The following is an 11,735-nucleotide window of genomic DNA, read 5'->3' as shown; positions in this document are numbered from 1 at the left end:
CTAATCCATCCGGTTCTCTCTAATCCATCTGGTCTCTCTAATCCATCCGGTTCTCTCTAATCCAGCTGGTCTCTCTAATCCATCCGGTTCTCTCTAATCCAGCTGGTCTCTCTAATCCATCCGGTTCTCTCTAATCCAGCTGGTCTCTCTAATCCGTCCGGTTCTCTCTAATCCATCCGGTTCTCTCTAATCCATCTGGTCTCTCTAATCCATCCGGTTCTCTCTAATCCAGCTGGTCTCTCTAATCCAGCTACAGGGGAAAGAACAATGGAGAGCTGCGTGTTTAAAACATGAATTTTATTATCATTTGGAAGAGTTTACATTTTTTTATTTTTTTTTTTACAGGGAACAAAGGACTTAAAAAAGTAAAGAAAGAAAGAAATGATTCACACTCAATGACCTGCTGCGTCGTTCCTTCTACGTTCATTTTTTTCACTGAAGAATTATTTCGGTGAGATCAAAGCATGTGATCGCGTTACCCACCCGTGGACGTGCTCCTCGCAGGTAATTGTGGGATTCACGTCTCGTGGGTGGGTAAGGGTCGTGCGCATGCGTGTCTCCCTTCCTTTCTGGTCCCCCGTCCCTCAGCGGTCATTTGTTGGCGGCTACTGTTTGGCGCCAGGCTTCTTGCAGTCGTCGTTGTGGTACTCGAGGAAGAAGTCGTTGCAGGCCACGGTGAGTGCGCCCACGAGGATGACGAACTCCGTGAAGTCCACCTCACCATCATTGTTCGAGTCCAAGTCTCCCATCACTTTATCGACAGCATCCTTGTCCTGCGCGTTCTGTTAGAGGGAGCGTGAGACCACATGTAAGTAATACACACACACGCGCACACACACGTACAAACGCATAAACACAACATTTAGCCAACCATGAGACCCCCATAAATAGAATATAGAGAATTTACATCTTACCCCAGATAGTTTAGATCAGTTAGTTTCTGTCTTACCCCCAGGTAGTTTAGATCAGGTAGTTTCTGTGTTACCCCCTAGGTAGTTTAGATCAGGTAGTTTCCATCTTACCCCCAGGTAGTTTACATCAGGTAATTTTCATCTTACCCCCAGGTAGTTTCTGTCTTACCCCCAGGTAGTTTACATCAGGTAATTTTCATCTTACCCCCAGGGAGCTTCTGTCTTACCCCCAGGTAGTTTACATCAGGTAATTTTCATCTTACCCCCAGGTAGTTTCCGTCTTACCCCCAGGTGGTTTACATCAGGTAATTTTCATCTTACCCCCAGGTAGTTTCCATCTTACCCCCAGGTAGTTTCTGTGTTACCCCCAGGTAGTTTCCGTCTTACCCCCAGGTAGTTTCCCAGCTCCTGGGTTAACATCTCCTTCAGCTCTGCCTTGCTGAGTGTATACTTGTCTCCTTCATTGCCTGAGTACTTGTGGAAGGTCTGGATCATCAGCTGCATGGCGTTCTCCAGTGTGGTGGCATTCTCAGAGTTCAGGGCTGACATGCTGCGAGTCAGAGAGCAAAACACAGAGGGGTCATGTGGTTCCTACGTGAGGATGGAGGCAAACTTTGCACACTTGCAATCTATTGCACACTTTCACCCCGCCCCCCCAGACTGCTTAAGGGAGGGGTGTGTGTGTGTGTGGGGGGGGGGCTTTAACCAGAGAAGGGCAATGAGAGATATCTGATAAGAGTGAAATTCTACACTAAGAAAAACAATCTCTGACCCTCGGAGAACAGAAGAGGAAATTACAGGGCGGAATGTAAGGTGAGCGCGCGCACACACGCACGCACGCACACTGGTCCCAGTCTGCTGTTAAGAAGATTAAGACATTCACTGCAGCACACACCAGCATCAGATCTCTAGCTCTGTCACACTTGACAAGCAGCATCAGAGCAGCTGGAACTGTCCAGGCGTGATGCATAAACGTCCACACGCCTGCGCTGTTATGTAATGCCTGGAGATTCAGAGCTGGGAATGAAGGGGATTTTTAACATGCATGATGGTCTGTGTGCATCTCATCATAACCAACTATCAACTACTTACAAAACACTACTTAGATGTAATGGATCTTGGTCAGAGGGTAAACTCTGAACTCGCTCGTTTTGCAGGTTTCACACACTCTTTCTTCCCAACGTACCGTTGTCCCTGACCAAAGTTTTCCAGACTCTTAAAACAAGGAAGGTGCGCTACTCTAAGATTGGAGCCTGTTTGAATCCTTGTTCATTATCACACTGGACTCCAGGATGGAAGACAGACGCCGGTGAGTTACGATGTGTATGGTCCTCAGTAAAACTATACCACAGGCCCCTCAGTGTGCCGTTTGACTCACTCTCTCCGTCATGCTTCTGTCCATCCATCCATCCATCCATCCATCCATCCATCCATCCATCCTTCCATCCATCCTTCCTTCCATCCATCCATCCTTCCATCCATTCATCCATCCATCCATCCATCCATCCATCCATCCTTCCAGAAGCTCTCCATGCATCACCTGTTCCACACTTACCTGTGAGTCGGGAGCGCTGCCCTTAGCTGCCTTTGAAGAACGCGTGAGGGAAACAGAGGCTGGGTAAGAGAAGAAGGGATGGCCGCGTCTTATATACTACTCTTTCCCTCCGCCTCCTCTCTCTGTCCATCCTTCCGTTACTGGGCCCCATGTCACTCTCCCTCGTCTCCGTTTACAGTTTGGCACCCACTCCACATCTCCAAAGATCAAAGCCGCGTCATCAGACACGCGTAACACACTATGGTTATGGAGACCTTTCACTTCAGGTGTTCACTACTGTTGTTGAATTGACTGCTTAAAAAAGCCACTCCTGCTCTGGTACTGCAGGATATGACCTGTCGACTCCTGTCCTTACCGCACACTGATGCCCTCAGGTGTACTTATGTGCTCTAGCCTTGTCACATTAAAGTTTCAAGCCGGTGGAGGTTCGGCACTTTGGGCTAAATGATTAAGCTGCTGTAATGGACAGCTTAGTCACAGACATCACAGTGTAGAGTTTAGGGCCTGCTGGAGTCTAACTGTGTTAAACATAAATGCTTGGATGTATATTCAGTAATGACAGCAACTTCATTTCAGTTTTTGGCATCATTTTCACTACATTTAGAAGTGCTAAACACTGAATTAACATTCAGTAGGTTTTTAAAATTTCATATTGGAAGTAAAGTCAATTCTGAGTCAAATCAAGTCTGAAATTCTTCAGACAAAAAAAGCTAGCAGATTGTTTCATGCTTGAAATTCGTGTTAGATGACAAGTATTTCAGAGAAAGCCTTTAATGAAGTCTTTAATCAAAGGGTTCATAAGACAGAAATGCTTGTTGCACTGGTCAGTGTAGCACATGTGCTGTTTACGCTGTGGTAAACGTAGCTGTGTCACGTACTGCTACTCTAACCAGACTGGGTTGTCTGGTGCAGACCGAGCACTTGGTCCTAACTCCTGGGTTTATAGATCAAAGCAACATCTTTAAGGGTTCAGGTGGACTGGTGTGTTGACACACAGGAGTAATGCTGATGTCATACTGATCTTACTGCACAGTGACAACCCATCATTTATTGAATGGCACACACACAGGGGGCCACAAACACAACACAAACGGAGACACCTGTCCTCACAGACTGGCGGTACGCTCTGTGGCGTAGCTGTGGTGGTGTATAGCTGTGGCATTAACCCTCGTGTAGTTTGTCATGTTCTGTATGTCTGACAGTATCAGATTGCACCCAGTGAAGATGGATTGCCTACTGCAATACAATAGCATGTGCGAGTGTTTTTGTGCACGCCCACACACACACACGTCTATGCAGTTTCCATGTTACCAATATGTGATAAGATAATATACAAATGACACACTGGTGATGTATTTACCCAATAAAAACATGCAAGTTAAATGAACTGTCAACATCTCAAATGTGATAATCTGTCCAACTCACCAGAAATCCTTAAAGGTTATGTGCTGTGTAAATGAAATATTGTGGTAATCATCTCCAGTGACAGGATTAGAATGTCACTGGGTCATGATGTCAGTGGTTTGAGAGTGTGGTCTGGAAACACTAGGAGGGCGGTTGGTCTAAAGTTCTCATGTTCTCTCCTCTCGAAGTCCACACTAATCCCAGCTCTTCATCTAAAGGTGTGTAACGGTTGCTCACTTGGGGGCTGTTTGTTTGTGCTCTTCTGTGTGTGAGTGTGACGTTTTGATCATTTGGAAAAATTATTTGGTGATTTCTCACTTTATATCTTTGTGACTTTCTGAATATTGAAAGCACTTCCTCAGAGTAAAAGGAACTAAGCTGACCCAGAATGCAACAGTGCAACTGGACTTTATTTCCTTTTTTTTGATAATGCATTCAAGGCACAAAAAGACACTTAAACAAAGTGAAAAACCCAATCCAGTTAATCTCAGTGCTCACTCCCATGACATCAGGAAATCAGTGGCTTGGACTTTAAGTCATTTTGGCATCGAGTCTAATTTTCCTCCCCAATTGCACTTGGTAACTAGCAAAAAGACACTGGACGACATTAAATCTCTGCAGTACAATGTGTTTCTAACTATTTTGGGAGTGTTAGACTTTGATAAGAGTTGACATTGGCTAAGACAGTGGCACACTTTTTTTTGGTGCGTGTACTGCTGTTTCCAGGCAGATGGGGGAGGGCAGTTTCAGCTTCACAGCAACACTGCAGAACTCAGTGGCGATGTTCAGTTGTCTGTGCTGTTCTGGACACCATATTTCCTCTCGCTCATTGAGTTGGCCAGGTAGCCCACCAGGGTCAGGTACTCCTGGATGCTGACCTTCCCATCCTGGTTCTCATCCAAACCACACATCATTTGCTTCACTGCCGAGGAATTGTCTGTGTCCTGAGAGAGAGAGAGAGAGAGAGAGAGAGAGAGAGAGAGAGAGAGAGAGAGAGAGAGAAAATTACACCCTGCTAATTACACCTGGCTGCCATCACAAACAGCCTGTGGCTCAGCTGGGCAGCACGCGTGTGTGAAATATGACTGGCAGGGGGGTGGGTGTGCTCCCCCAGTTCACCCTGATTACTTACGCCTGCTTCAGCCATGTAAATACACTCATGGGCCCTGGGGGTCGGAACCCAGGGCCTCATGTGGAGACAAGAATGGTTCTTACGGACATCACGTTCTTCAGCTGACTCTGGACCAGCTTCTGGAAATTGTTGGAAGAGAGGCTGTCCTTGCCCCGGCACGAGGTCACAAACTGCCCCACCACGGTCTTAATGGCTGACTCCATCTGCAAACCAGCACAGAGAGGAGGAGCCAGAAGCTCCGCAAGAGAAGAGGCAATGGCTGAATTACCCAGGACAGGTATCCAGGTAGATTTATGTAGGGGTGGGGTCACTAAGATGGGCACGATGGAGGTCAGGGTGGAGCTATGAAAACGGAGTATGCTGGAAGAGTGTGGTGAGGTCAGAACCGTCGAGGAGAAACTCACGGGAGCCACGGGTACCAACACAATGGAACCTGTGATCCCTGACGGACACTCTATCCTCGTGGGCTGCCAGCCGGCCGTGAGCTCACCTTACCTGAGGGACTGCCTGCTGCTCACCTGACTGATGCTCTCTGTCTTCTGACAAAACATATGCACGTACATGCACGTGCACACGCACACCTGTATGTGCATGTGGAAGCATGAGCCATGTTCGCTAACGCACACACACACACACACACACACACACACACACACACACACACACACACACACACACACACACTACCATAATGAAGTATGCTGCATTTCATATTCTTGTAGCCCCTATCAAATATTTGAGATTACCAAATATTTCATAATCTATTTTGGATCCATCCAGTGATGTCTATTGGCTAACGCATGGGGAGACTGAGACTAGTGGACGTGTATAAGACACGCATGAATGTGGTCAGCACCGCAGGGCCAGAAAGCGTGCAATACAACTACAGGACACAGGTCCCGTCAACAAGATAATCCGAGTTGGGAAGTTCGATTCAAGTAAAAGTATCAGAAGTATTTACCCAAATGCAAACATCAGCATGAATTTTATGTGCTGTTAATCTCATTTTATGACACACTGTGTCTAAAATGCAATCTTATGTTTAATATGGATAATAAAAAGAGATATGACCACACAGATGCTATCACCAGTGATGTAATTCACCACTGAATTAAAAGGAATTAGCCACTAAATGCAAATGACTCAAAGGTAAAAAAAAAAAAAAAAAAAAAAGAGACTCATTTTTCACAAATATACTGCTATACAAGGATAAGTGTTGTAAAAAAAAAAAAAGTAGAACTCCATTAAAATGTTACTTTAAATATTTCACAAAAAACAGGATAATTAAAAAGCAGAATGTCGAATTAACAATTCCTGTAAAAGCAACTTTAATGTAGTAGTATATTTATTAGTATTTATTTTGTATTAACCACATGTTCCGCTGTCACATAGCTGGAGGACATGCATGCGTGATGTAGTAATCTTATAGTCAAGACCCAAATCTTCCATCTGACGGCCGTCACACGTGAACAGAGACACGACCGTGTTAACGTTAGCACACTACACCACCACCACTCACTGACTGACTTCTATTAACCTAATTAGAAGGAGAGATGGAGAATGATCAGCAGAGGCTAAAAAACAAACAAAAACACCGAGGGAGACTCTGGACCAGTTGGATGTTCAATTGACCCTGATCACCAACCTTGCTAACGTTCTGCAGCTCAGTCCTTAAGGACACACTAATCTGGGTTGGTTACCATTTAACACACTAAATAAATTTAGATATCAAGGTAGTAAAAAACACAGCGTACACAGTCTGACTGGGTACTAATGCCTGTAATAACGTAGAAACTGTAGCACAGTACACAAGGTTTCCAGAGAATCTGGACATTTCATGTTTCTGCACAAGCAGAATTGTGGGACAAAAGCTTCTCAAGATGCAGGAGGTGAAGCAAGTTTATGTTTGTTATGATTTAAACATCTACTATAACATTCACCCCATGGGACTACACAGATCCATTCAACACTACAGCAATCGTAGTACATGCCCTGGAACCTTAGATATATATATACACTTAGAGATGTAGCACAATTATCAGGTGTAATTTAAAATGTAAAGTGTCCGAATGTCTTGGCACTTTATTTGCAACGCTCCATACGAAATGTCCTGTTGCTTTTGAAACTTTATCTAAGCTCTCTGTATAGACAGATAGATGTGTTATTGCCATGTAGTGTGCGTGATGGAAATCTGGGTGTGTGCGTCACTGGTGCATACCTACATTGCCATCATCATTTGTTCCGTTGTGCTCGTGTATCCTGCAAACGACACCTCCGAATGAGATGCGCATAATTAGAATGGGGACGGGTGTGCCGTCACGAGCGATCGTCGCCATCGCCGTTGGTAATTAACGGCACCGCGTGCGGGCGAACACGTCACCTTGTAACGAGATGATGTGAGATTCGTTTGAACCGCAGTGGCTGTTACATGGAGAGGTGACCAAGGGCAGCTGTTCTACACCAGCTGAGCTGATAGCTCGCACATCCCCGTTTTAAAGTGAGAAAAGTTGCGGCAGGTTAGGGAAAGAGTGTTGGTGAACAACTCTAATGCTTCCGTGTATCCAGACCTAAATCTCTTATAATCTAGTATTTATATTATTTATCTTATTGTTTGGTTGTCTTAAAAGCATTTGTAAGTTTGAACGGGACTTTAAGGAAAAAAATGTATCTAATTTTTAAATTGTCTTTTAAGCGCTAATCAAAACAGAGCCGCAGTTAAAACGCATGTCTGGATCTGTACAACACATCCACCAGCAGGGCAGTGAAGACTGTCTCAGCTGCCCTCGGAGGACCCCTAGTGGTACCCTAACATCTGTCCTCCGGTCTGCGTGGAGATTTCGTAATAAGCTGCCGTACCGCCACTGTCCTCTAGGTGTCTCAGACGCGCAGGCCCTCTAGCCGCGTGAGTCCCGTGCACTGAACAATACATTTAGTAATGTGCCTCAGTCATGGCGTTAAAATCTGTTCGACAGGAAGAACGTACGTAATTACTGAAAGCTAACAGGCTCTTTTTACTGAGCAGACCATCGAACAAATTCCACACTAGGGAAGGTAACTTATTCACGTGCACCGCCGCAGTTTCACTTATGAACAGCGCGCTTTATGCACTTGGAAGAATCAAACGAGCTGGTGACTGCAGTGCCTTTTCTGCCGCGTGTCGACATGTTAACGTTTTTCTGCAGTGATGTTTAGCCGGTGCCTGGTCTTCCGGAGAGATTATGCTCCGCTCGCGCAGTCGCGCGTGAGCCCCGGCGCCCTCGCCCCGCTGTAGGGAGTGAAAACCCTCCCGGGTGTGTAGCGTGCCACCACACACGCAGGTCGCACAAACGGGCTTTCTAAGGTTTGTTTTGGGCTTCTTTCTGAGTTAGTTAACACGTTTAGGCGGCGATACTGTTATTGAGGGCGCTGCGCTGTGTTGTGCGCGTGCTGCAGGATACCGCAATTTCATTCCATTGCATCTACACACCCTGTGCACATGCGCGCAGGCGCGCACACACGCCCAGGGGAAGGAGCGCGCGGCACCGATGTGTGACTTCCAGTCCTGGCTGGAGTGGCATCGCTGGGATGTCCCAAGTTCTGCCAAACACGCCCGAGCTCCTGGCAACTTTCACCAAACTAACATTTTCTTTCTATTCATAATTCACGGAAAATGTGGTTTCCTGGAGGTCTTTCCGTCGTCTCAGCTCTCTCTCTCGCGCGCTCTCTCTCTCTCTCTCTCTCTCTCTCTCTCTCTCTCTCTCTCTCTCTCTCTCTCTCTCTCTCTCTCTCACACACACACACACAAAACCGGACAGGCGAGCACTGAACCCCCTTTACCAACCGGACAGTTGCTTTTCACTGCATTCACAGTCCTCTATCGCATTAAAACGCTCCATGTGCGATGCGCATCCCCAAAGGTGGGTGAGACCACGTCAGCGCTTTAAACACTAAATTAGTGAAGAGTGTTTCTGATCCGCTTAAAGTCTAAGTGTTGGATTACTGCTCGGGAATATGATACAGCCATCGGGCGGAGTGATGGCGGCATGGACGCTCGTAAGAGAGAAAACCTTAATGAAGTCCGGGCAGGAGGGTTAGGATTCAGGTGAACCCTTCTCATGTGTTATTCCCAGGGTTTTACAAAGCACGAGGGAGTACGTTTTGGAAAGCTCCCGAAGCACGCAAGCGAGTTTTAGCTGGCGCGAGCCACGATTACACACGTCGGGAAACAACCACGATAGTTGAATAACCACTTACCGTTAATTTTGGAAGACACGAAATATAACGAGGTGTTTCTGCTGCTTCTCGTCCCTGCTTACAAGTCCGTACAACGCCCATAAAGTGTCTCTCGAGTGAAACCACGTCTTCCCAACTTTTTTTTTTCTGAAATGGCTGGGCGTGTGCAGATTACACGGGGTGGAGAGAAGTCGCAGAGCAGGAACGGGCAGAGCGTTCATGGATCATATTTGGAGACTTAGACATTTCTGCTAAAGGCTTGTCACATTTTACGATTTATTGATAATAGTTTTACGTGGGTTGCACGTGCAGTTGCAAACTGTAAAGTCAATGTCTGATTGATCCATGTCAGATTTCCATGTGCGCGTGGCAGGTAGGAACACGCTAGCTGTGTAGGTGGGACGACAGACACCAACCCCCTTACCGTGAGATCACCAGGGCGCCACACCTAGTGTGGCAGGAAGGCCCGAACAGTCATACATATATCATCTCTAGTGTTGTGTGTGTGTGTGCGTCTAATATGCTATAGAGATTTGTATTACTGTAGATGTACTCAGATGTATATGAAAAGAAGAACTACTAGGCATAAATACAAACGCAATAAAAAAAAAAAGGCTCCAGTTTCCTTATAGCCACAAAAATACAGACATACACAGTAAGAGAGGGAGGGGTGTGGGTGGTAAACACATTCCAAAATACTCAGCATTCCTGAAAACTCCACTTTAATGAGACATTTAATGAGATGTAGTAGCAAACAGAGAGTGAGTTGTTTCAGATGGAGTTTTTTCCACATGAGGGTTTAGGATGGCACTAAACAGGACAGGGTCAGGTTTGATAGGCTAGATTCCCAATAAAACATTAGAAATAACATTTGAGTTGGACTTCACCTATTGGGTAAAGCCACCATGCTAATTTGGCAGCTGACTAATAAACTACCAGAACTGAAGGAAACTCAGTTCTCCATCGCTGTTTCCATATAAACAGCCCATGAGCTGGTCAAGGATAGATGAGTCAGTCTGCAGTGGAAAAAACATTTAATCAGCAGTTAGGGTTGAACCTATCAAAAACCTTCCATTGTGGACTGATCTGTGTGGGCAAACCTGCTGTCTGATCTTTGTGAGCTAACCCTACTGTCTGATTAACTGATTCGTTAAACTAAACAAGCAAGTTGCTTCCTGGAGGTTGCTTGTGGGAACAAGGCACAGGTTTACTGAGGCAGGATGTAAAACCCAGTGGCAGTGGGAAAGAGTAGAGATACCCCTGGAAAAATATTATTACTCCAGTGAGATTAGAGATACCACTGAAAAAAATATTATTACTCCAGTGAGAGTAGAGATACCATTATTTACATTTTAACTGCAGTACAAAAGCTAAACTATACACAAGTATCAAAGTATAAGTACTAGCGTTTTGGGGGGTATACCAAAACTAGACGTTGGAGAAAATTGATCCATTGTAATATTTGGGTTTAAAAATAGCATTAATATATGGAGGCCCAAGTATATATTTTTTATTATTTCATTCTGATTATTTTTAATTAATATTGAGCCCATTGTTAGAATAGATTTGAAAACACGTTTCTTTCTCAGTTCGGTTGTTTTGAGGGATCATTTGCCAAAGCAATAACGCTGCAGTATGTCATATCACAATTTTATTCTAATAAAAAAATAATTTAATAATATTTTAATATTTCAGTAATTGTTAAATTGGTTTTGTAGTGTGTTCTACAAAGACCTGTCAGGAGTAATCTGAAATTGAACGTTCACAGGACGTCTCACCACTTTACGATGTATTGACAGTGCCTGAAATTATATTTTATCCTGGAATCAAATCGAGGGAAGAAACAACATTTTCAGTGAATCCCTATTTTAATAAAAATATACAACTACTTAATTTAGTCTGACAGTTTAACACTAGTCTGTTGTGTTTAACGCTACGTAGACAGTTGTATATAACTTGTATTTAGTAACAGGTTTAATTTGTAATAATTGCTGCTGTTTGCCTGTTGACAGTTGATTACATTTCTTAAAACATTATGTAGCCCACGTGTCATTTCCCAAACTTCCTTGGTTTGTGCCCCCTACTTGTGTTCTACCAGCAGTTGGGCTGTGGATAATTAGCCGATTTAAAATTAGCACTGTGCCCTGATTGGTGCCCTGATTGGCACACTGTGCCCTGATTGGTGCCCTGTGCCCTGATTCATCATCCACTCTTTATACAGTTTCTGTTCACTTAAAAAGTAATGAGGAACAACAGGTGTTGTACAAATGGTGTTGTACTGGAGTGAAAATAAATCAGACATCTCCAAAAACAGAAATCCTCAAGTAAAGTATAAATAATAAACGTCTGCATCTGAGTCGAGTGTCATCACTCTCCTCCACTGCTCATACTGCGCTTCAACCAGGGTGCTGTGTGCTGCCCTCTAGTGGACACAAGTGACCAGTACCACATTCTCTTGGTTTGTAACACATCAGTTGTCGTTAGCTATAAGCAAATGCTTTTATACTATTCAGTAGGATTA

General features: G+C 44.7%; 2 protein-coding genes across 2 annotated transcripts; both read right to left on the bottom strand.

Moving 5' to 3' along the window:
* Positions 1-154: 154 nt before the first annotated feature.
* Positions 155-1,460, bottom strand: s100t (S100 calcium binding protein T). Its single transcript, XM_027030823.3, has 2 exons — positions 1,299-1,460; positions 155-782 (listed from the first exon to the last, which is right to left on the bottom strand). Exons 1-2 carry the CDS (start codon positions 1,458-1,460, stop codon positions 606-608), a joined length of 339 nt encoding a protein of 112 aa, XP_026886624.2. The 3' UTR covers positions 155-605.
* A 2,802-nt stretch (positions 1,461-4,262) lies between these two features.
* Positions 4,263-9,391, bottom strand: si:ch211-105c13.3 (protein S100-A13). Its single transcript, XM_027030820.3, has 3 exons — positions 9,236-9,391; positions 5,086-5,205; positions 4,263-4,814 (listed from the first exon to the last, which is right to left on the bottom strand). Exons 1-3 carry the CDS (start codon positions 9,314-9,316, stop codon positions 4,656-4,658), a joined length of 360 nt encoding a protein of 119 aa, XP_026886621.1. The 5' UTR covers positions 9,317-9,391; the 3' UTR covers positions 4,263-4,655.
* Positions 9,392-11,735: the final 2,344 nt, after the last annotated feature.

The sequence above is a fragment of the Electrophorus electricus genome, chromosome 14 (assembly GCF_041902795.1).
Source record: "Electrophorus electricus isolate QZ-2024a chromosome 14, ASM4190279v1, whole genome shotgun sequence".
Taxonomy (NCBI): Eukaryota; Metazoa; Chordata; class Actinopteri; order Gymnotiformes; family Gymnotidae; genus Electrophorus; species Electrophorus electricus.
This window is presented reverse-complemented; position numbering and strand designations above follow the sequence as displayed.